Source organism: Dermacentor andersoni, chromosome 7 (genome assembly GCF_023375885.2).
Source record: "Dermacentor andersoni chromosome 7, qqDerAnde1_hic_scaffold, whole genome shotgun sequence".
Classification (NCBI taxonomy): Eukaryota; Metazoa; Arthropoda; class Arachnida; order Ixodida; family Ixodidae; genus Dermacentor; species Dermacentor andersoni.
Genome location: NC_092820.1, coordinates 136,656,922 through 136,682,760, shown reverse-complemented (window position 1 = coordinate 136,682,760; position 25,839 = coordinate 136,656,922). Strand labels below are relative to the sequence as shown.

The 25,839-nt window shown below is 46.9% G+C and overlaps 1 protein-coding gene across 1 annotated transcript; it reads right to left on the bottom strand.

Annotated features, from left to right (window-relative positions):
• On the bottom strand, positions 1 to 25,839 carry LOC126534593 (uncharacterized). Its single transcript, XM_050181860.3, has 5 exons — positions 25,564 to 25,839; positions 17,247 to 17,376; positions 12,119 to 12,264; positions 3,417 to 3,549; positions 1 to 1,961 (listed from the first exon to the last, which is right to left on the bottom strand). Exons 1-5 carry the CDS (start codon positions 25,622 to 25,624, stop codon positions 1,697 to 1,699), a joined length of 735 nt encoding a protein of 244 aa, XP_050037817.1. The 5' UTR covers positions 25,625 to 25,839; the 3' UTR covers positions 1 to 1,696.

Genomic DNA, 25,839 nt, shown 5'->3' with positions numbered 1-25,839 from the left:
TAAATTGGTGGAGGGTTTATTCAGAAATATTTGTACAAGCTTTTTTGTAGGAACGACACATTTTACGCTCAATGATTTGTGTGTGGGTGATGGTGATTGATGACGAGTTGGAAATAGCATGTAGGATGGCGCTGAAAGGCTCACAATAGCACATGCCAAGACAGATGGCCCGTGTCCATTTACAGGCGAGTGCATGGCATGACCATGAACAAGCTTCGTAATTGTGACATCCTAATAGCTAAGAAAACAAAAAACGACGAGGACAAGATGAGTGCGACAAGATGTAGTGTCTGGACTCAGCAGCTCTGCATGGGTCCCTTTGTCGTGGTTGTTATTATTGCCTTCTATAAATAGCTTTTACATGAGGTGGGATTCGCCGGGCTCCGCTGTAGAAGCAACCCTGAAGAACATCATCTGCCTCATTATCATATTATGGGAACGCCGGCTGCATGGCTGCGCTGCTGTGTCGCCATCATCGCTAGCTGGGCCTGGCTTATGCGTCCGTGCCACGCGCAGCTAGCCTGGGGCCGGAGCATGAGGAGCGGCGACCAGGAAGCAGTTCAGCTGGCCTGGGGGCTTCGGCCCTTGCACCTTGTGTCGTCTCCGAGAGCTTCAGCTGACCACTGGCTCTGAAGCTACAGCCACGAGTCCACAAAATATACAATTTCATCTAACAACGTACTTTTCTGCCGTCCTCGGCTGCGCTCCTCGTACATTGGCACCCATTGTGTCCCTTTTATAACCGGTAATCTGCTCTGCGAGTCACATGACTAGCTGCCAAACTCCATTTGGAGAACTCCTGTTCACTTTCTAATCAACAGCGATGTATTCCTGTCTCTTAATGTTACAGCTATCATTTCCCCTTCCATAGCCTAAAAAAGGAAACGAATAAAAAGAACACCAGAGTTCTCTTCACACGTTGAAGTAGCTTATATGTTCTCTTATGCACACCTATGGTTTCCTAACTCTCCGATACAGTTGTGTCGTCGTAGTTGTAACCTTCAACGTGCTTAATGCCGGAACAGGTGCCTACCTCGTCTTCATTCCAATATAAAAACACTGTGTCTTACTTTTCTAGAGAGGGATTGGAGGTTGGGGGTGGCAATATCATGACGTCATGGCTGCGAACTTTCAGGTGGGTTGTTTCTTAGACGCGTAGCTCCAGCAGTGACTTCGCTGACCGAGAGGCAGAGAGAGAAAATATTTAATTCTATCTGGAGAGGCTAGCCTAGCACAGGCTTATCAGGCCTGAGATAGTGAGGGATAAACGAAAGGGAGTAAGGTAAAAAAAAAAAAAAACGCATGCAGGCATAAAGACACTGATTTCAGCTAGATATAAGAAACTATAATCACTTTTATCTATTTATGGAATATTGCACATTTTTTAAACTTTTTTGTGAATGTTCCTTGTACATCTTCAGTGACCTTCTAGATTCGTGTGCTGAAGTTTGTATGTGCTCGTGCTCTTTGCGACGTCATTCGCTTTGCCATGGGAGTAGTATAGCCGGTGATGCCTAAAGGCGCCAATCTCTCCTTTGAAACTATATAAAAAAATAAATACAATAAGCGTCGAACAGGACGGAGGGAAAGGTTTTCACGAGGTGGTGCTTTTCCGTACCCTAGATAATACTTTGCAGTGCTGCTAGAAATGTGTTTTTGTGTCCTTTTCTTTCAATAAGCGTTTGAAAACCGATGTCTACGGCTTCTTCCGGAGCGACGTGGCGATTTGGATGGCGAGCTCGACGAGGCTCGGCGTCCTGGGCGCGTTAGCCGCCAGAGGGGGCAGAGGTGGCTGCTCTCGGCAGCTGGCGGACCCGCGGGAGTAGGGTCCGCACACAAGCTCCAGAACCTGGCCGAACACCCTCTCCATGACGCTGGTGATGTACTCGCGGGCCGGGGAGTCGGGCTCGTCGCAGTCAGCCAGTGCCGCCTCGGCGCAGTCCACCGTGCTGTGGTACGAACTGCGATGGTTCGGGGATGGACAGCGTTGTTAAGGATAGTTTCAGCGCGTGCGGTATTCCGGTACACGCAATGACGTTCTCGTAATAACGGGTTACCGAACCCCGGTAGCGACATCTCGTGACGCTTCGTCAACCACGATTCCTCAGAGACATGCCTTCGTGTTCCATCAACCACACAAACACAGAACTACATTTGCAGTACGGAGCCCCTTGCAGTGCGTAATGTGGGGCTCCGTATTGCAGATCTAGTTCTGTGTTTGTGTGGTTGAGCTCTGCACTCACAGGTGGCGCCACCAAACCGGCCGCTCACCTTTATGCGTCGTGAAACCCGTTAATCCGCAAACGGTAACAAGTTTTCAGACAAGCTAAAGATCTCTAGTGAAGACAATAAATTTGCATATTCCGCCGGAAAGGATTTCACTTTGATGAAGCGTTTTTCGGGAAAGAAGAACAGCGACAAGTTAGAGAGATAGTTAAGAGCGCCGCAAGCGATAGACGCTGCACTTGCCGGATGCGGTTCGTTGAATGTTTTGGTTTACTACAACCGCCATTTGCGTTGCATTTGGAGAGAAACACCGTGAAAATGTTCCAAGCACACAGGCCCAATAGGGATGAGTTTTTGGTATGTGCAGTGGGGCACCACGGCGGATCACCCAGCGTACTGCAACAGAGCAGTATTCTACATCATTATGCTTTGTGCTTAATCGAGCAGTTTTGTTTGTGGTATGACGTAGGCTTCACTTTGTGAAGGCATTTCGTGATTTGAATCAAAACGAGCAGACCAACAAAATTTTTGTGCCAGTCGTACTACCCGAAGGAGAACCGAAATCAAGGCTAGTCGGTACATGATTTATAGCTGAAATTATTAAAGAAAAAGAAGCATACCACTACATATATACTATGTGAATTTCAGGTATATGTCGACACTGCTAAACATTTGTGACTTGAGATTAGAGAAATAAGGTCGCCACTATGCGCTACATAGAGCGTACCAGAATACACACGCAGTCTACTTCATCTGAGCTTGCAGGTTATTGGAATTAGAAAGAAGAACATGTATCGAAGACTGTAATGCTTTCAGCTTGCGACGTGTACTCGTACCATGCTACATGTACGAACGTTAACGAGACGTACTATGGCTTCTTGTGCATCTCAGGCAATAAATTAAGACCATTTTCATCTCTCTTAGATACGCTGGCCTCAGTGAGACACCTTCTGTATGCTGCACGTTGTGGTGGATCCTGTGCATGTCGTGTGTCCGCGACTTGCACTGTGCATATTATTTCTTTTTTCATCATACCATATGCAGTGGCTTGCTAGGCATGCAGCCAGGCAGAGTTCTCCAAGATTCACGTAAGAGCCCGTATCTCTCTCTCTCTCTGCGGGCTACTCCTGATGGTCTTTGAATGTCGGTAGGCACTGCCCGTGTATCGGGCGCAAGACGGATTGGCTCACCAGCAGGAGTAGTAGACGATTTCCTCGCGTTGGGCATTGGACACGGCGGTTTGCAGGCCCTCGTAGAGGTTCTTGATGCAGATGTTAAGCTTGGCGCCGACGGAGTTCATGCACTTGATGCTGGCCTTGTACACTGCGTGGAGGAAGAAGGAAATGTTAGGTGGATATCGCTTTCCTTTCTCTTTTCGTTGCCTTTGACCACCGGTGGTTCTACGACGCACGTTCCCCACAGCCACACTGTGCAATTTCGAGACGATAAACCACACAATTAGATTTTCTTTTGTTTCTTCCACTGATTTATTCATCTATTTATTACGGTATAGGAAATATTGGCAACAAATACACAATCGGCTTATCAATAACGTATAATTTTTGTGTCAATGTAAAGATGATGGGAAGAGAAAGGAAAGGTAAAGTGAAGCGAATCATTGCGACTATTAATAAATTCACTGCAGAATGTCAGAAAGTCATTTTTATGATAAAAAGAAAATGGCCCAAGGAAAAGTTACGTATTTTCTTTTCCCAACAGTGTGGCATAGAAACATAAGGAAGCAGTATAGTCTACATAGAGTCACCTTGAGCACAGTGACGCGCTTATTTAGACGTATTTGAAAGTGTGGAGAACTGTTATGCCGTCGGTGTTTCTATAATCTATAGATTGTTCAAAAATTACATTTATTATATTAGGCGGGATGAACGCATTGCGGCAATAAAGTACTTACTTTTTTTTTACAAACGGGCATCAACAATCAGTTGAATAAAGAAAAAAAAGTTCCTTATGGGAAACAAAACTTATCATATCAGTTTCTCTCAGTCTTGCAAAATTACGATTGCTAAACTTTTAAAGTGTGTCGTCGTAATCCTTACCTAAAGGTTTGGCAATTGTAACAGGGCGAAAATTCAGGGACATGAAAAGTGATAAAAAGATGTTCAAAACGGCACTGGATGCACACAGTATCTGGCTGACTTGAAAGCAACATTTCTACCCGTAAACTTGGTTATATCTGGCCCGAAAGAATTCTGCACGATGCACATTAAGAAAAATTGCACCCTTGAGCATGTTCTTTTGTGTCTGTCACTCACCCAATTGTACTCTCAGAAAGCGTATTTCAGTGCATTAAGATACCCATATGAAAGGGTAATTTTTTGGAATTGCAATCCATAAGAAGGAAATAGGAATGGAGATGGCAGCCCCAACAGGTGTTTTGCCAAAACGCACACTACGTTTTATTTTTGCAGCGATATCCGTAATTGAATCTCTACCCTATGCTTTTGTATGTCCGCCGAAGGAATTCCGAAGTGCTTTCCGAAACGTTTATCAAAAAGAAATCACCGCCAAAGCACTCCGTACCGGTGGTTAACCAGTGAAATCGAAACATGTGTCCGCGGTGTTTATCGCTAAGTTAATCCCGACGGTTCATGCCGGTGGTTCGTTAAACGACGGCTTGGTAGGGTTCGGGATGATCAGTGCGCAGTTGCTGCTTGCACTGGGCTTCACGAGCCTGTTCCTGTGCCCGTGCTTCAGCACTGGCACACCGTAGACGGGCGCGTTCCTGGTACTGCTCGCGGTGTTGCTGATTGAAAGCTGCCTGCTCTTCAGGAGTGCGTGTGACATGTGACCTATCCACTTCGAAGCCGGAGACAAACTGCTGCGCCTGCGCTAGGCAGTATTGTCAGGCCCGACGAGGTGGCGCAGCCCAAAGCTAGAGAAATTGTATCCCAAGCAAAAAAAGTAGCAAAAAAAATTGCAGCCAAATATATATCCATTTATATTTGTCCTTTTATGTGCACGTGCATGTTTGCATTCGACTACGGTAATCTTTTTTTTGCATAACCCGTCGTAACAAAATGTCCATGACGCCGTGACGGTCGACCCTTGACATCAACAACAGCTACATGATGTTTGCACACAGAACACTTTTTGGTTGGCCCCGGAAGCTCTTAAGTTCCAGCGAATTGCTGCAGAAGTAGAAAGAACAATCGACCACGCCAAAAAAAAAACAAGAAAAAAAAAAAAAACAACTACCTCTACTCCGCAGGGCTGGCCCGTCGTAATCTGGCCCGTCGTGAGGGCACAATCCTCTGCTAGAGGCCGCGTAGCAAGTACAAATTTAACCACCGAAAAACTTTCTCTCAAGCCTATCACAGTGTTCTTATTATATGACAGACAGTGCTCAATTATTATTTTTAGTTATATGCAATAATATTAACAACTAACTCTGTTTTTAAGCTGTCGTAACAGCAAAATATCGTTCAGGATCATGCGCTTAGGGTAGACTAGGGTAGTCCCACGCTCTCCCGCTGCTTATTTTCGAACCATGGTGCAAGCTGCGATTTCCCTTTTCTGGGCTTGCATCGCATTCATTGATCGTACATCACGGCAGTGTCAAATCTGGACAGGAAGCGGTAATCTGGCTCGAATCTTTCGCAGCATCCATACGTGCAAGATCATTTCCAATCAGGGTGTCTACCAAGTTGACATTTTCAAATTCCCCGAGTTTTCCAGGGTTTCTCTGAGCGACACAGAACTTTATTTTATGTCAAGACAGGCGGGACACCGCGTCACCCAATGCTGTCATTCTCGAGTAAACATTAAAAAAAACTTAATCCACTTTCAATAGTAAGGAGTAGTGTTTATTTTATACAAAATAGTAAACTGAAGGTAGGGGATAGGAAAATGCACTGCAAATAAAATATCTGCGAAAAAGAAAAATGATAAAGCCCATTGTAAATCGAGTCGTACATTTTCAAATACGAATAAAAAGAGATACATACACAAGCAAATATTTTCGAAAATGAGCTATTTCTATCATGTGATAACAAGATCATTGGTATTAGGCCCAAACTTTGTCAGAAGTAAGATTTTCTCAGTAGTTCGAAACTCGACTTCAACTGTTCTCACATACTCTGAGCCCACGCACAATGGCCTCGTTTTGTGTTTCACTGCTTTCAAGAGTTTATTTTGGTTTGGATGGAGGTCACCTGCATCTTTGCGTCAGCCAACACATTGTTTTTCAGCTCATGCTCCTTCAAAGAGGCGGCACAGTTCCTTTCCCGATCATTCGTTAATGCGACGGTCATTTCTGTTGTTGTTCTCGTTCCGCCATGCGCTTGCCCCGCGGACTATTTGAAGCATCCTCTTGGTCAGTTGTACAGTCAACTTCCGATTTTTCCTACTCTCTAGGGGCCACGAAAACGTCCTAAAAATGAAATCGGGCAGTCCGAAAAAATGAATGCGTCTTTTACTGCCCTTAAGGGCTCAAATTCCCACAGGCACATCCGAAAAAGCTCTGAAAGTCTGTCAGTACACTTATTAGGCATATCGGTGCTCCTACTGTCACAGGAGACGGTGGGTGCACGCGTGTATATTTATGGAATACGTACTGTGTCCAGTGACAACTGCCCCTTGCCGCGCTTGTTAAGCTTCACCGCAATATTTCACGTACGCTTCACCGCGGAACATTTCTGTGCTGAGAAGAAGCTACCTTTCGGAAACCGGCTATATGCAGCGCGTCATGCTTTCTAAGCTTCGAAGCCAATCGCGAGGATCACAGAGGTGAAGTCAGGGCCAGTACTGACAGCGGCGAATTCTTTCATTGAAAAACACGGCACCGAACGGCAAGAACCTTAATAGCGAACGTTGAAGCAGCTACAGCTGCCACGGTGGCTACTGGTGCACCATGGCTGCGGCTGCCAGCGGATCTGCGTGCGAGAGCGCTGGTTTGAGGCTGCGAGATAATCAAAACGGCGGTGATGGCTTTGATTAATTCCGTTTCCTACCTGCGGTTGCGGCAAAAAGTCCGGGAAATCGGACAGCGAAGGGTTCTTGAGTCTGAAATTACGCACATTCTTACACATTGACTCTATGGGGCACGTGGTAGTGCCGTGAAGCGATCCGCATTATCACGTATTTAAAAAAAAATCGGGCGTTCGGAAAAACAGTTTTTGTATGCACACTGACACTTCCTCCAGCCGACGACACGGCGTCAAAGACAATTAGTTACGATTCCCCTCTTTTACTCGAGCCAGCAGTAGGGTGACTTTCGTTCCCTTTCAATATGACAATTAATTTTCCCTGAGTGAAGCACAAATTCCCTGAGTTTTCTCTGAGTTTTTCCAGACTATTCAGAATCCCTGAGAATTTCCGGTTTTCCCGGTTTTTCCCGGTTGGTAGACACCGTGCTAGTAATGTTCGTCTCGCCAGTCTATTTCTGTGATCGGTCTTAGACTAGGCATTGGTCGACCTGGCTACAGCAGCGTTTGATACAGGTAAGCGCCAAGGAGTGCAAAAATTTGGAGGACGCTTAAGCTTTAGATAGATTTCAAAGATCCTTGGCTGCTTGTCACGCTTCGCCCCAACCGCAGCTTCCTTGCGGATGCGCGGATCTATCTATCTATCTATCTATCTATCTATCTATCTATCTATCTATCTATCTATCTATCTATCTATCTATCTATCTATCTATCTATCTATCTATCTATCTATCTATCTATCTATCTATCTATCTATCTATCTATCTATCTATCTATCTATCTATCTATCTGTCTGTCTGTCTGTCTGTCTGTCTGTCTGTCTGTCTGTCTGTCTGTCTGTCTGTCTGTCTGTCTGTCTGTCTGTCTGTCTGTCTGTCTGTCTGTCTGTCTGTCTGTCTGTCTGTCTGTCTGTCTGTCTGTCTGTCTGTCTGTCTGTCTGTCTGTCTGTCTGTCTGTCTGTCTGTCTGTCTGTCTGTCTGTCTGTCTGTCTGTCTGTCTGTCTGTCTGTCTGTCTGTCTGTCTGTCTGTCTGTCTGTCTGTCTGTCTGTCTGTCTGTCTGTCTGTCTGTCTGTCTGTCTGTCTGTCTGTCTGTCTGTCTGTCTGTCTGTCTGTCTGTCTGTCTGTCTGTCTGTCTGTCTGTCTGTCTGTCTGTCTGTCTGTCTGTCTGTCTGTCTGTCTGTCTGTCTGTCTGTCTGTCTGTCTGTCTGTCTGTCTGTCTGTCTGTCTGTCTGTCTGTCTGTCTGTCTGTCTGTCTGTCTGTCTGTCTGTCTGTCTGTCTGTCTGTCTGTCTGTCTGTCTGTCTGTCTGTCTGTCTGTCTGTCTGTCTGTCTGTCTGTCTGTCTGTCTGTCTGTCTGTCTGTCTTGTCTTGTCTTGTCTTGTCTTGTCTTGTCTTGTCTTGTCTTGTCTTGTCTTGTCTTGTCTTGTCTTGTCTTGTCTTGTCTTGTCTTGTCTTCTTGCACCGACCCAGTGACCCAAGTTGTGTATTTTCTTGGCGCGCCAGGTCATCAAATTGTGGTTTGAGCACGAAAAACCCCAGAATTCAATTCTATTTGATTGGGCGACTAGATAAGTGCTTCTGGTAGAGATGCCGTTACGGTTGTTTGATTGTCGTCATTTCAGCTTCGTGATCTTAATATCGTCATGCCGTGGTCATTAGGCCTTCTACCCACACTCAGTGGCCCAAGTTCTCTAACAGCTTGGATCACTAGGCATGGGCTCGTGGTCATGATAGCGCCGTGGTCGGTGCTTTATTGTTATTCCAGCTTTGTTATGACTCTCGTTATGCCGTCGTCGTCATACAGTCGTCATGCATGCTTTGTCACACCGCCAACATGATAGCTCGGTAGTCGCTCAATCGCCGTCATTTTAGCTTCGTGACTGACTATTGTCATGCTGTCGTATTCATGCCTTCTACTCGGACACTGTGGTCTATGTTGACTATTTGCTTAGGCCACCAGGTATGTTTTCGGGGTCGTGATGCCATCGTCTTCGTTGCATCGACGTCATTCCATCTTTGTTATCCGACTTTCGTCACGTCATCGTCACACAGTCATCATGCCGTCGTCGTCACACTGTCGTATTATTGTTGTCATCACTTCAGTAGCGTCATCCCGTTGTCACGCCGCCTTCATCGTTCCATCGTCGTCAATCTTTATTCCTCATTCTATTGTAATCATACTGTTGTCATTCAATCGTGATTATACCGCCCTTGTCATGAGGTCTTTGTCAGAGTTCTTAATGACTTCGTGTTCGAAAAGACGAGGTATCTGACGACGGCAGCTGACAGTTTCACAAAGACCTAGTGTGGGCACAAAGGTCACCTTGTGTGGCATTTAGTAGATTTGGGTGCAAGAATACCATGTAACTACGCGATCGCAAGAAAAAGATTTGTTCATAAACTATCAACGACGACTGTAAATGTAGGCGAATAGCCAACGTTCTTGAAAGCTATTTAGTTCATTATGCAAATGATGCGCTTGAACGTTATTTTTGTGGCAGTGAGGATTTACAATGAGCGCCGGTTGCTTCATTGCGTAATTGCTTATCGAACAGAGTCGTTAACTACCACAACTGTATTGGCAGTATAGGTAGCTATACATATAAGATGATTTCTCATATGCTTGTCGTCTCCAGCGTTGGAGATCTAGCACAGAACGTGACTGTCATCATCCTCTCCCGAAGCCACCACTAGGGAAGAGGGCAGCGGCAGAAAACGAGAGCTGTTGTGCTGGTTGTGAAAGTCCACCCTACAACCAGCAACCAAGCACCACGAAAACGGGCGAATCAGCGAAAGGAGGCTGTTTGCATTCATAACCTATTTCTTATGTCACTGAATGAGAATGCTTGTTGCCTACCAGTCGTGCCATATACCTTTGATTATCTATAATCTATGCGGACTTGGAGTTAGCAAACACAGCTGTATCTGGTCTACTTAGTCTTTTTCTGGGGCTGACAATGTCGAGACGTAATGGACGTGATGTCGTATTTCTTTTGCTACGGTGCACCGATAGTAAACGTCGACTTTTCGGAACTTGTGATCTAGCAAAGTGGTTGCTTGGACTAGTTGGTAAGGCATCCTCGAGGGTCTTTTAGACTGTGCGATCGAGAAATTCAATATTCTCCATTTACACGAAACGCTTATCTTCTGGCTGTTTCAATTGATGACGTAATATGGCGACAAGCTTTGCGCACTCGCTCATGACTCGGTAACTGTGTTATGAAAAACTGAGCGATTTACGCTCGTGGCACATCCTAGGAGTATTTATTACCGTTGTTCTTGGTTTATGCAATGTGCTAGCCACCTACGCTTAGATTAACAAAATTACCATTTACTTCCCACACGTTACCAAGCACCCAACAAGTGATAGTCAGCGCAATAACTTGCTCAACTTACGTTAATAACTGCTTTGGCATCCACCGAAGCAGCTGGAAGGCTACGACTACTTTCACTGTTTCTACGCTACTCAGCGGCCACAGGTTCTGCGATAACCTATAGCGTGGTTCAACAATCAAATAGTCCGAATTTCATTGCGATTAGCACTCTTTGGAAATTTCCCCCAGTTTGCCGTATGTCTGTCCGTTGGTCTATTTGTCCGCGCCCAACATTTTTTACCCAAAGTAGGGCCACTGGGCAGTTCATGGTTTATTGGTTAGAGTATCGGTCGCGCGGGACTGCTGTGTTGAAGGAACCGGGTTCTAAACCAACTGTCCGACAAACTCGTGTTGCAGGATGCGTGACGATGGGTATGCGCCGTTTCGCAGTGACTCTCTTTCGTGCCAGCTTTGGCTACTGGGTATGTGTCACTAGGTGTGTCACTAGGTGTGCCACTCCCCAATGACAAAACAAGCCCCTCAAAGTTTTCCAGGTGCTGGGCGAAATCGAAACAACATTATACATATCGATATAATCTTGTCTAAATGAAATATATTAATCAAACACAAGGCATGCGCGGACTTCACAACTGCACCGCTAGGTGGCTTTGCGTGACCGGAGGGAAGCACGAGAGTGGAGCCCGGCTGCAGGAAACGCCTCATCTATGACAAGTTTCGACCGTCGCATTACTGGTGTCGCCACCTTGCTTCAATCCCAATTGCAATAACGTCAACAGCCATGCTGAGATAGGTTATGCCGGAAATTTTATTTTCTGTCGTTTAAACTTTAATGGAAAGCGGCCTGCGGGACCGTGAATCGAACCCTCGACCTCGTGCTAACAGACAGTATACTGACGACACTGAGCCAGCGCGGCGTACATTCAACGTTTTTAATTATGTATAATAATGTATTATGAGTAGGACTCATTATTGGCCTAATCTTTTTTTGGTTCTTCTTTGGAGAAATGACCCAAAAGGAAGACACGTTAGAATAAACCACAGCAACAGTACCACTGAGTAATTACATGAGCCTTCACTGCCTTCAGAAAATAAAAGTTGCGCCTCTCCTGTCATCAAGTCCTATGGGTCGCCTTCTTTTGATCCATCTCTTTGGAAGTTAATGCGTTATGGTTGATCAGAGGGCCATCGAATTGCCACGTGTGTTGCTCTCCCCGGGTGTACACTCATCGGGTGCAATATACAGCAATAACCATCTAGCGACAGCCGAGTGCCTTTTTCATCACCCCCCCCTCCCCCCCTCCCCCCCAAGAATCTCGCCCTCTGCCCCAAAATTATTATTATTATTATTATTTGTTTTGAACACATATACACATATACACAGGTATCAGGAAAGGGAAAGCGAGGAGCAGGCTGGCAACTGCCACCGGAAGGGGCACAACGCCTGCCTACTCCTCTGAAGGGAGGTGACAGCAACACAGAAATAGAAGATAGGAAGAAGGGGAGGAAAAGGAAAGAAGAAAGGAGAGCAACAGGACAAATCTAAAGACCAAAGTAGAACACTGCAACAGACAGGTCAAATCTCCCCAAAATGTGGTTGCAAGCTGCAATCACTCACGGTCGTTGCGTTCGTTGCCCTCTGTGCAGGCGGCCTCGAAGTCCTCTTCAGCGGCCTTTAGCGCTAGCGTGCTCACGAGGCGGGCGAGGTTGTCGAGGCATTTTTCGCCGAATTTCTGAGAACACTCGATTTGTTTCAGGTACAGCCTGCGAGAATCAAAGGCGGCTGCATGAAACCAAGCGTTCAGTGGTGCTGGCGCTCAAGAAGTTCATGTCATAGAACTTTGCTTAAAAGCTAGAAGCGGAAGCTTCAGCTCGAGGGTCCTATTCATATACACGGGAACGGAGAAATCGCTTCTGTCGGCAACCACTGCACCTGTCTGACGAGGTTTACCGTACTTAAAAAAAGGAAGTTTAAATCCAGGAACTTTCTCTAGGAAGTCGGTTTTTCAATTTATGCCATCAATGTTTTTAGAAAAAAACCTGAAAACTGCAAACATTAAAGAAACTTAAGTACTAAGTTTACAAGAGTCAAACGGAGGTATAATAAAAAGTATCACAATTCTGTAAGCTTCACCTATCGAGACATCGAAAGGTAGCAAAATTGATGCGTTGCACGCCGCATGGAAATATTCCGCTAACTTGGAACTGAGACTTTTGCAACACCCCCGCAAGCGTCATAATAACTTCACGCAAACTGTAAATCATGGGCCCGCTTGAGACGCCGTAACATATGCAGTTTACCACACGGTGATGTCGTTTTCTGGTACTTCTGTGTATATGTGAAGCTTTCTGCTTTTCTACAGTTCTTGTCTTCTCACTTCTCACTTGTCAGTACTTTCTCACTCAAATGTAACAAGTTTTACTCCACTTGGTGCAGCGGTGCGCTTATAAAAACGTTTATGCGTTTTACATGCATTTGAATAGAAAAAAAACTATGAAGCTGACCCCGAGCTAAAGCTTCGTTTTAACATGAACGCCAGGCCATGCTTTAGGTACTCCAGTCAATGTGTTAAACATTCCAAACTCTCGTGGCGGCTTTGAGTACATGTGTCTAATTGCATCTGTTATGCCGACTCTTAGAGGTATTACAAAGCGAATTGGTAGACATCGAGTGTAGTTACGTGGGCATTTCGAGCACGGTCAAGCTTATCTTCCTCAGCAGTCGCGGTTAATCAATGCAAATTGAGATTCGTTTTCGCGATCGCAAGCAACCATTGCAACGATTGAAGTCGTTTAGATTAATCCGAACGTTGCTCTTCGAATTGCTGGAGCTCAATTAGTTTGGGTAAATTAGTCATACCAATGATGCAATGGTTCAACTGTCATGTGAATAAATCAGCAATCGTTATTATGCCATAATATAGGCGCCATATATATTTCGCCGTATGAAATTTGGAAGCACTTTTTTATTGACAATAAATGACAAAGAAGTGTTGGCCCCAGTAGATGGTGCCGGCTACTCGTTTTTGTTTGAGTAACATATATATGCGTCACACAACACCACACAATTAAAAAAAAAAGGACGTTACTACATTAGAAGTGTCACTAACACTACAGATACAGTGCAGATACAGAAACTGTCATAATTAGAAAGAAAATTCGCAATATAAACATCGCAAACGCTACAAGTAAATTAAAAATATAGAATCACTACATATATAGATTGGCCGAAGAATATTAGTTTCACTAGGCAAACCTCGCAAGTACTTCCTATCCTAAATTCCACTCAACATGAGTGCGCTCTAAAAAGTCTATTCAAGCAGCCAGCGCACGTTTTTTATGAGTTCTTCATGGTCAATGCGGCTTATATAGGCTCATAGGCCTTCGATCAAGCCACATAAATTTAGTGAACAGTCAGTTTCTTTGCTCAAAGTAGTTGTGGTATTCTAAAAGTATAAGTTGTAGATCTTGATCTGGTGTACTCACCTTCAAAGTGACGGTTTTCAGCTCATTGTTAGTAACAAGTATCAAGAAACTTCCTATGGTAGCGCGACAGGAGTAGAAAGCAAGCGAGGAGCATCATTTATTTTTTTAGTGTCGGGCACCAAAAAAAAAAAAAAAGTTTTCAGAAGGTAGCTTCGTTAACTAGCCTGTAAGAATGGAGAAGACCGAAAGAGTGGAAAACGACACATCACCATCGTCTTGCCATCAACCTTAGAATAAGTTTCACGCCATCGTGAAATAACAAGATGCTGATTATGTAACACCGGTTCATAGAGAGAAGTATTTGACGTCAGTGGAGTAGATCTCAGGTGAGAAATGCGCTGAAAGCAGCTGAAAGTGCCTGATATTATACTGATCGAAGGCCCTGCCCCGCATTCCCAACGGAAAACTATGCAGATCGCACACACCATGCGAATCAAGGTGACGAGAAACATTTTCTATGTAGCTGACTGTCAAGAAACATTTCGAGTTCGCCAAGATTGTTTCCAGATGCGGCAAAATGTTTCTGTAGGGTGAGCAAGTGTGTGTCTGACGGGAGTGTGCCTGTGATGACCTCAGCACGTTGATGACGATGTAATGACGACTAATTAATTGCATTCAGGGTACAAAACGTTAACGCCTGGGCCGATCCCGAAGGTAGTGAGCTGTATAAGCTTGGCTCCACCCGAAAGCGGTGTAATTCAGTATAGCAGCTCGAAGCGCTAGCTGCCACGTGGAAATGACGGAAAATGCTGGTGTGCTTTCGCACGAGGGAAGGCAGTTGCCGCTGTAAGACGTACAACACACCGCCAACCATGTCAAAGGGCTAGCGTGCACGCGGGAGGTTGTTCTCCCGTACCCTGTGTGCTAGTTCGGGCGGATTCGCACCAAGGTCAGGTGTATTTGTGCTTCAGGTGGATGACAAATCATTTCAGTTTAGTGAAACTTTTTATACCATGTGATTTTTTATCGCCAGAATCAATTTGCCATATTTGGTGTTCCCGTGCTTCGAATTGACGATCACTCAGGCCTCGTCCTGCGATTGCAGAGCTTTCTGATTTGCCCAGATGGCGGAGCGACCTGTCCTGAAAGGTGTTGGTCCTGGGTTCGACGCCCAAAACAGAACAAATCTTTCATCAATTGGAATGTTTCCGCTGTGAAAACTCCATACTATTTTCTTGTAGCAACCTGCTACAAGAAAACTCTTTCACTAGGGAATTAAGGGAAAGTCTGAGACGCCAAGGTCTGTACAAGGAAGTGCTTAATGAAGGAACCAAACTCTGTTATTCCCTTATGATATCGGGCTTTTTCACCGGGAAGTGTAGAACAAAGTTTCGTTTTCGATACAAGCATATGCGTGGCTAAACTACGTGGAGTTCGGCTGGTTGGTAATCGTCCGAATTAGACATGCTGTGTGCAGACGGGACACCACAAAGGCAAATATGAACAAGAAAAACGCTGATTCGTCTATCTTAGTTCTTGTGGTGATCTTCCTGGCACATGTTCAGTTCTGTATATGCATGACAGCGCCCAGAATACTGCGCCGCCATTTCTTGTCTCGACTAAAAGTTTGTGGGTTTGTTACGAAAGACCGAAACGACCATCTATGACTCCATATTCTTGAATTTTAATGATGCACGTCTTTTGTCTTGGAACATGTATTGTGTTAAAGTTATGGAACCATGTGAATTAGTTGGTACGCCCACATACATCTAGCAGTTTCCGCACTGGAATACGTGCGCCGTGCGGCTTTTAGAATGTTCCTTAAGCTTGGGAATGTCTAAAATTTCATGGATAATACTTTGCTTCCGTACTGAGCGATCCGGGACGCTGTGACAGGTTCTTGTCATACAATTGCGCACGATGTAAATATCAGTTCTCATGCTCCTGTCCGCCCGGTTTCGCTAACTGCTATCGTAGCAAAATAACGACCATGAGATTGAAGAGGTCCACTTGCCCATGAAGCCGCCCCAAAGTATTCTAAAATTGCTATAGAAATTCCCTTGGGCGTTGTTGCCGGCTTTGTGATACGTTCAACATAGTTTCTGTTTAAATGCAGTTTAACGCAATGTATCGCAAAGGAAGCGGCGCAAAAGAGGCGCAAAGAGAGCAGAGCTGCGTGAGCGAGCAGCCACTCAATGGTCTACGATGGGTCGCTGACCTTCGTGCGCAGAAGGTAAGCATGAGTGAGGGTTGGAAGGTTTGACGATAGGTTCCCGGTGAAATGCTCACTTTAAATAGTTCGTTTCTGAAGTCTTCAATCTGTTTAAACTGGCGATTGTTTTGGCTGTTTACTGCCTGAAACTCACGGCATTTGTCACGATCTAAAGACCTATTTAAAGAGCTCGAGCCTTACATTTAAACAGTGGCAGCATACGTTAAGCTGAGATACATCGTATTCCACACGCACTGGACGTCTTTGTTCTCGCCAGCCGGTCATGACACTAAACTATTTTGCCGAAGCCACAGACAGAAAGAATGACTTCAATGACGCTATGGATATCGCGCGTCTTTCGCCGTGTTTGCAGCACACTTATCCTATAAGGGAAGGTCACCCTTTGAGTGTAAGCAGAACCTAGTTCTGAGGGGCTATTATGGAAGGCATCGAATTCCGCCACAATGTCGATTTCGTCATCTTGTCAACTCTCATTTGTCATCTTGTCAGCCGATAGCTGCGCCCTTTCTTACTGGCTCAAAACACCGAAATGGCGCAAATCGACGACATGGCGCAATTTGTCAATGCCCATAACAGCATCACGTGACAAAAATGACTGTCCCTACATGGTGTAATCAAGACTTGGGACTCTTTACAGCACGTCTTCCCAGATTTACCAGTGAAACTCTCTTTTGTCCAGTCTCTCAGTAGATACTATCCGGCACATATTTTCTTGTATTCTCCTGTTTTCTCCTTCAGCGCCAACATGGTCACGATGCGGGCGAGGTTCTCGAGGCGTCCTTTGAAGAATTTCTGAGAACACGGGCGCCACGTGCCCATCGCAATGTCGGTTCATCTGCGCTCGTGGAGGAGGAGCCAGCGCTCGCGGTTAACAAACAACCGCCACAAGTTGACGAGAAGGCCTGCGGAATTGAAATTTCACCGGAGCTGAGCGAACATTGCACAGATAGTGGTGAGTGCTCTGAAAGGGGAGCTGTAGCATTTTGAAGCCGGTAATACAACTTAACGTATCACACTAGTTTGACGCCAGGTGCTTTGACCCGGTTCTACATGTCACAGATTTGCACGCCGTGCTCCGCTCACTCACTCGCAGTTCTGTTTGAACTCCACTCCACCCTCCGGCAGTCTTGTGTTGTTGCTGTATACCACATAGTCGGACCCGCAGTCGCGCAGTGTCTGCATCTTGCAACCGCTCTTCAGTTGGGCGCTGCATTGTCCTGCCATCGAGAAAAAGAAAACAGGTCAGGTAATACAGCCTAAGATGCACGTCATCACCATCGTCACCTTTATCATTATCATGAAGACCCAAGTTTTCAAAGCCCGGTTTTCTGTTCCCACTACCATATTCTATATTGAAGACGCACGGAAGACACACGGAAATTGTTGTCTGAAGACACACGGAAATTGTTGATATCCTCGCCTTCTTTGACTACACCTGACGGGGGGTAGGGGAGGGGATGACAGAAGACCTATGGGCCCCGGGTGCCAGGCAACCTAGCTACGCCACTGTAAGGGAGTGTTCGATAACGTGACTCACGAGACTATCTTATACGCTCTGAAGTACGTTGGAGCTGGTGGTAGTAGGTGCCGCTGTATGAGACTACCTCACTGATCAGTCAGTCTACATGTCCACAAAAGAAAGTGACAAAGCTCCGCACACAGTGGAACGAGGAGTTCCCCAGATATGTGTCTAAGTTCGAATTTATTTACCATCTCTCTTATTGGACTGGAATAGTGTATTCCCAGATCACTTGAAATCTCTTTATATGGGGATGACATCCGTATATGGAGCTCTGATCGCAACAGACGTGAACTACGAGCGAGGTTTCAGAAAGCTATCAATTCTTTTGAAAAGTTTCTATTCGCCCAAGGTCTAACGATGTCAGCAGAAAAGTGGGCCGCCAAATCGTTCACTAGGCGTGATGTCTCGCTGCGTAAGAGAGAGAGAGAATAAACTTTTTTATTCGGTGAATGAAGCTTTGGAGAGGCGTCCTCATTCCAGGATGCCTTGAGCTCGGGCCGCGTCCTGGGCCCTCGCAATCAGCCGTTGCTGATCCTCGAGGTCGGAGCTGGCCAAGGCTCTCTCCCAAAGCTCGTTAGTGGGGTAAGGGTCCGGAGGATTTAATGGAGCCGCTCTACAACCCCCTACTATGTGCCTGAGGGACCCGGGCTCTGCGCAGAAGCGGCATTGCGGAGAGAATTTTGTAGGGTCTACGAGGTGATTTCTGGTTGGGTGGGGGAATGTATTAACCTGTAGAGCTCGGGGCATCGCTCCTGCTCTCTAGGTAGTGACTTGTGTGGGGGTGCGTATGTTCTGCGGGTGAGCTTGTAGTGTTGTGTGATGTCTTGGTAAGAGACTAGAGGGTGCATGCGCTCGGGTTCAGATTTCTCGGCGTCGGCTCGGTGGGTCAGATCTCGAGCCACGTGGTTGGCGACCTCGTTGCCAGGAATGCCTTGATGAGCTGGCGCCCAGATGATCATGACTGATCTCGTTGGCGGCTTTTGATTGATGATCCGGAGCGTAGTGGTATGAATTCTGCCGCTAGCAAAGTTGCGGCACGCCTGTTGGGAGTCGGTCACTATGACTTCAACCTCTGTTTGGGAGAGCGCGAGGGCTATGGCCGCTTCCTCGGCTTGGAGGGGATTGTTTCGTGTGAGTGAAATGCTGCTCCGATGTTCTGTGTTGACGACTACGGTGGCTGTTGTGGCTGCGTGTCTGGAGTAAGAAGCCGCGTCCGTGTAGGCTGTAGAGGGTAAAGTCCCGTATCGCTTGTGTATGGCCAGGGCGCGGGCCTCCCTTCGCTCTGCGTGGTGCACTGGGTGCATATTGCGAGTTAGAGGACGTACGGTGATGTTTCTCCGGATGGCATGGGGTAAGCTCACAGTCTCAGGCGGCGGATGGCTCAGAGGGGCAGAGAGCCCCAGGCGTAAGAGAATGGACCTCCCTGCTTCCGTAACCGCCAGCCTTGTTCGTTGACTGGATAAATGTGCCTCGATCAGCTCCTCGGCCGTGTTGTGCACACCTAGTCGTAGTAGGCGTTCTGTGGAAGTACTGGTTGGCAGGCCCATCGCCTGCTTATATGCCTTTCTGATCATTGTGTTGATTTTCTTCAGTTCCGTCTCGTTGAGTAGTGCGTATGGAATAGCGTAAGTTATTCGAGACACGACGAAGGCTTGGACAAGCCGAAGCGTGTCCGCCTCCCCCATGCCTCTTGTCTTGGTTGTTATTCGCCGGATCATGTGCGTAACTTGGGCTGTTGTATTCTTAAGCTTTTGAATTAATATTGTATTGGTGCGATCCGACTGGAAAACCATTCCCAATATCTTTACGCTCTGAGACGGAACGATGGTGTGTCCCTCCAGTTGTATGTTGATAGTGGGCGAGTCGGATGTGTGCTTCTTTCGAGGTGAGACCAGGAGTAGCTCCGACTTTTGGGGGGCGCAGCTGAGCCCGCATGACTTAGCATAGTCGCTCACCACGTCTGCAGCTTCCTGCAAGCGGTTCTCCATTTCCCCTATGGACCCTGTGGACGACCAGATGGTAATGTCGTCGGCATATAGGCCATGCCGGATCCCTGGGATGTTATCGAGGAGCGGCGGTAGGCCTATTAGGGCGATATTGAAAAGGAGAGGGGATAACACTGCGCCCTGTGGTGTGCCGCGCCCGCCCAGTAGGAAGGGGTTTGTGGCTTTGTCCCCGACCTTTAGGATGGCTTTTCTATCTGAGAGGAAATCTCTGATATAGGAGTACGTCCTGGCCCCACAGCCCAGCGCGTTTAGCCTCTGTAAGATTGCTGTGTGCTTGACGTTATCGAACGCCCCTTTAAGATCTAAGGCGAGGATAGCCGTGGGGGAGTTGCGTGTCGCTGGTACAATCACCTCCTCTTTCAGCTGAAGTAGGATGTCTTGAGTTGAGAGGTGTGGACGGAATCCTATCATCGTTGTTGGAAGTTTCCCAGAATCCTCCAGGAATGGCTGTAGCCGGTTGAGAACGATGTGCTCTAGGAGCTTTCCTACACATGAAGTGAGGGAGATCGGTCGTAGGTTCTCAATGGCTGGTGGCTTGCCTGGCTTCGGTATCAGACGAACCTCGGCTATTTTGCAGTCCTCGGGAAGGTTTCCTGTCCTCCATACTTCGTTAAGATGAGCGGTAAGCTCTACTAGCGAGGGGCTGTCAAGATTTACAAGTGCCTTATTGGTATTTTGGTCCATTCCCGGGGCTGTGTGGCGTCTCAAGCCCATTATCGCCGCTGTTACCTCATGTAGATGAATGTCCTCATCTAGGAGCTCGTTAGGGGTGCCGGTGTAGGGTGGCAGAGGCTCCGATGTCTGTGTGGGGAAGTACTGGGCTTTGAGAGTCAAAAGGAGGTCCGCCTCGTTTCCAGGAAATTGGTGAATTACTCGAGCCATATTGTGGTGGGATTCCGTTTTGCTGCTGGCCGGGTTGATTAAATACCTCAATAACTTCCACGTCTTGGAAGTACTCAGTCTTCCTCTCAAGCTGTCGCAGAGGGATAGCCAATTCTCTCGGCATAGCGTGGTAGCGTATTCCGCAGCCTCTTGTGTGAGTAGTGCTATTCGCCTCTTGAGCTTGCGATTTAATCTTTGCCTTTTCCAACGCTTCAGCAGGCTACGCCGGGCTTCCCACATGTGGAGCAAGCGAGCGTCGATGCTTGGAGTGGTGGTGGATGTTTCAAGCATTTTGGTGTGCGCCTTCACATCCTGGTGAAGCTGAGTGATCCACTCCTTAATTGACTGAAGCTGTTGGCTCTGGTCGTTCGCAGCTCTTTCTTCTCTTATCTCCCGCAGCTTGGTCCAATCCGTGAGGCGAGCCGTGCCTATCCTGGCTTTGTATTCGAGACCATGGAGAGTGGTGGCTAGCAGCGCGTGGTCGCTGCCTAGGTATTCCTCCAGATTGGTCCAGCAAGCTTGGGGGATACTTCTGGTGAGGGTTAAGTCGGGGTTCGTGTCTCTTTGCACACTTGTGCCGAGCCTCGTGCTATTCCTTGGATCGTTGACGAGCGTGAGATCCAGGTCCTCAATAACTTTGTGAAGCATGTTTCCCCTGGGGTTGGTGTACGTATAACCCCAGAGGGGGTGGGCTGCATTAAAGTCGCCCACAATTAGAAGCGGATGGTTGCCTGCTGCGTGCGTGGCTTGCTCTAAAACCAGTCTGGGGACCGATGGCGCGCTTTTCGGCCGACAGTAGACGTTTAGAACAAACATGGGACCCTTTTTCTTTGTTGCCTGTGGGATAATTTCGAGCAGAATGGCAAGCGGTTCGGATTGCTGGAGGTGGTGTTGAACGGCCACTAGCTTTTTACTGACCAGGGTGTGAAGGCTGCTCCCTGTATCGGTGCCATAAGTGACGTATCCGGGTAGGCGGACGTGTGTGTTCGTTTCTTGCAGTGCGATGATTTCAGGTGGTCTTGTTGATGTCGCGATGTATTGTATCAGTGATCCATACTTGTTCTTGTAGCCCCGGCAATTCCACTGCCACACCGTGGTTTCGCCTGGGGAGCCCCCGCGCTTACTGCATATATGTTGGGGCGGAGCCATCTTGGTTATCAAGGGGTGGTGATGCGTGCACAAGATGGGGTTCTGGGGAGCCCAGAGAATCTGGCAATTCTGGTAGGGTCTGATGAGCTGTTTTCTTGGGGCGCCGGCTTTGACGAGCTTCCAGTGCTAGTATGCGTTCCTCTAGTCTCATGATGCGTTCCGCCAACTGAGTGTTAGAGTGTTGTTGTTGAGTTGCGAATTGTTGTTGTTGTGCCGCTGACTGTTGTATAGCTGTGAGTTGTTGCTGCATAGTAGCTTGTAGGGATGTCTGAAGGCTCTGAATAGCTTTTGCTACTACCTCTTCTACCTTCTGGAGAGTGGCATATTGGACGGGTATGACTCCCTGCGGTGCAGTGGGCTGCGCGGTTGCTCGTTGCGGTGTCGGATTTGAAGTGACTGTGTGAGCTGGCTGCTCTTCCCGTTTCCGCTTCTCCGGGGGTGGGGTTGAAGTGTTTTGTGTAGGGGTAGTGCTATTTCTTCCAAGCAATTCATCTTTAAGTGCTACGAATTCTGCGTGTACGCTAGTGATTTCTGATTTGAGTTTTGCGTTTTCTTCAGTGAGACGCCTAATCTGGGCATGTGCCTGTGCCAGTTCTGTGTCAAGAGTGGGGGGACGAGCTTTGGGAGAAACAACCTGTGCCCAGCTCACCTGCTGCGTGACCTGCGCTGCTCCCTTGCTTCCCCTCCTGCCGCTTGCGGAACGACCACGGCTCTCGCTGCGTAATCTACCATTCCGTATGCTCGCAGTAACAAGTTTCTGGGCGTGACAATCGGCAGACTAATGAGGCGGCACTGCATATTCGAATATCAGAAGAAAAAAAATTTGGTCATACGCGACATCTTCCGTATGCTATCAAGAAACACTGGGGGCTGCTCCGTGAATTCTCTTTTACGCATGTGTATCTTTGCCGAGGTCTCCTGCGATACAGCGTCCAACGCTACAAGGCATTTCCCAATTCAACGTAAATACACTCACTGGTACGCAAGCAAAAGCCTCGAGGGTGTGCTTCGGCCTACGGAAAAACATGCCAACGTTATGAAGCCCTTGTAAAAAGCGGATGCCTATCGGTTCCGGTGCTTCTGGAGCAGGAGTTTCTATGCGTTTTACTGCGAGTGCCGGGTCATCCACTTGTTTGAGATAGTGATCCTGTGGTGCGGAGCTTGCTCCCGCCGTATTATCAATGCCCTTCTGTGCTGACGGAGCCACCGGTGAAATTTCCTTCGTGGTTCAGGAGCAAGAAAAATATTCTCGGTCCAACGCGGACATATTTTACTCCAGGGTATATTAACACCGGCTATAGGGCTCACCGTCATGTTTGCATTGATGGCTCCTTTACGCATACACCATCTGTCGTTGGTGTGTGGATTCCGCCTGCGAGTGTTACCATTTCTGCCACTCTCAGTCACCGCACTTGATCTTTCCTGTCCTCCTCGTTACTGTGCCCCTTTTACTAGTTTTTTGTCATTATGCTTGTTCGTTTCTTTTTAGTCAAACGAATGTTTATTAACAGTGATAATGAATGAATGAATGAATGAATGAATGAATGAATGAATGAGTCAAACAAACAAGCACTTATTATATTGCCCAGGAGCAGCTGGAAGCCTTTGTACTGGTGCATTTTAAGGTAATATACAAATCTCAATGTACAGAAAAGACAAATATAGTACACAAAACAATGTGAGGTACAAAATGAAAATGAAGAGCTGGGCCTAAAAGTGAGTTAATCATAAAGGATTATTCACACTTGCACAGAAAACAGGGATTAAACTCTGATATATATGTCAGTAGAGGCAGAATACTTATTGTAAGCTTTTCTTTTTTTTTTGAAGCCGAGACATAGAACAGTAAGTACTGTAACAAGGCCACGCAGAAAACGCGCAGTACTGCTGGGTATGTCCTTGCGGTACGCAAAATTGTACACAATGGAGAGAGAGAGAGAGAGAGAGAGAGAGATAGCAAAGAGAGGAAAGGCAGGGATGTCAACCAGACGAGCGTCCGGTTTGCTACCCTACACTGGGGGAAGGGAAAGGGGGAGCAGAAAGAGGAAAGCAATGGAATGTTTGGACAATCTAAGGTGCCACGAAAAACATATTAAAGGAACGAATGGTGCGATTTATAACGTCTTGATTTAAGAGGAGGGAGTTGAGGTATATATAAAAAGGCCGGACTCTGGTCACCAGAACGTCAAAGGTGGTGTTTCAACATAGATAAAAATTTATGCTCGACGCGTTCAATGAGGTCAGTACTGTACACGAGCACAGAACTACAGAAGCATAGCCTAGTAGCGGAAGGCGCACACTATAATGCAATTTCAGAGAGGGAAAGTCAAGCATCATTCGATAAAGAATGACCGGAGTGTGAAGTGCACGTTGTTTCACCCACCTTGCCTGCGCCGAAAAGCACGGCATCTTGTCGAAGTGCACACGAAGATCTTTCGTTTCATCGGCCGTAGGCAATGGAGCATGACGAAGAGCGTACGAAAATTGCACGTGGCTTTTTTCGCGTATATCTTAACACCATAATTTTGGAAGCATTTAAGATGAGCATATTCTCCGCGCACTAATTTGAGAATAAAAACAAAGAAATGTCGTTTCGGAGGCCAATGCTGTCGCGAACGCTGTCGACAATCATTAATTATGCTGGAATGTATTTCTCTGCGGCTGAAAGCACGCACCCGCAGGGCGCGCCGAGTCATTGTGCCTGACGCATATATGGAACCACGTGTCACTGACGTCACGCTGGTTCTACTTAAATGGCTGTGGAAATAAAGACGGGGCTCTTTCCCCTTGCTGGCGGGTTGGACTACAGTCGTCTCCTGTCTTTCGTCGATCACGCACTGATAGCGGCGGGCGCCGTTGTGACATTAACAGTTTTAAGTCCCCAGCTCTATATAAGGAATGGAGAGTGTTGAATTGCTGACGAATTGTCATTAACGAACAATAAGAGGAGAAGACGGCTAAGAACGGATCCTTGAGGAACACCGGTAGTGACCTCTTGCCAGAGCTGAGCTCTTATCGGTCCTTATCAACGTCATCGCACTTGATCTGGCCCTTATCAGCCCTTATCGGTGCTTAAATATTACCCTGGTCAGAATTGCTCCGAATATCATAAGCCCTTATCACTCATAGCACCTTATCATCAGCGTCAATAAATTATCTATCGTGGTGAGGCCTATATAACCCCTCACCAGTCCTTATCAACTTACTGATTGCTTATCTGTGCATGATGCACAACTGAGAGCTCGGTTGTGTTAAATACGTGACTCACACTTTTCATACTGTGCGCCCTGCTTCAATGTCACCACAACGTGACATTGTTATCTATTGGCACACTGCGAACGTGAAGTTTCCTGCAACCCTCACCTCCACATATTTTCTTAATTACCCAGGTTTAATGCTGAAGCCAGCACCGAGCTATGTACGTGGAGAAAATAGCTGTCTTGTCATATTCTTCTTTGATAAAAACCGCCTCTTATGAGCTTAACAATGACATGAAAATGTAACCTCGTAGATCATTTGTTGTGTCGATGGTGCATCCTGGACTTTATGCTAACTTGCGTCAACCGAAGCGCACTTTTCGAGTGTTTTTCTTGGCGTGCGACCGCACAGTGGTTTTTGTTAAATTATTGTTAATTTGCACGCAAACTTTCAGGAAGAAGATGCCTGAACCATTTTAACTTAGCTCCGCATGCACCCGACTTCACAACCGGGATGTTTAATATAATTTCTTCTGAGTTACTTTTGGAAAGGATTGAATGAAGTGGGCATTACTATACACAAGGTGCGGCAAGAGCATGCGTACGTTGCCATTCAACGGCTGCGAGATTGTGAGGCCGCAAACTCACCCAGCAGCAAGCCAAGAAGAACAAGGAGAAGGCTGGAGTGGAGTGGTCCGATCGGAGACATATTTCTCACCGGCTGTTGGCACGCACTTCGTTGGACCGTCGAAGGAGCGATTTGACGCACCGCCCACCGATGCGACTCCTTTTAGCTTGACGCTTCTTCTCGTCGGACAAAACTCACCTCCTCACTCTCGCCTTCCGTCTCCTCGCGGGCGAGATCACGCCGGCCCGCGATCCTCGTTTGCTATATCAAGACGCCCGCGTGTTACACGAACACGC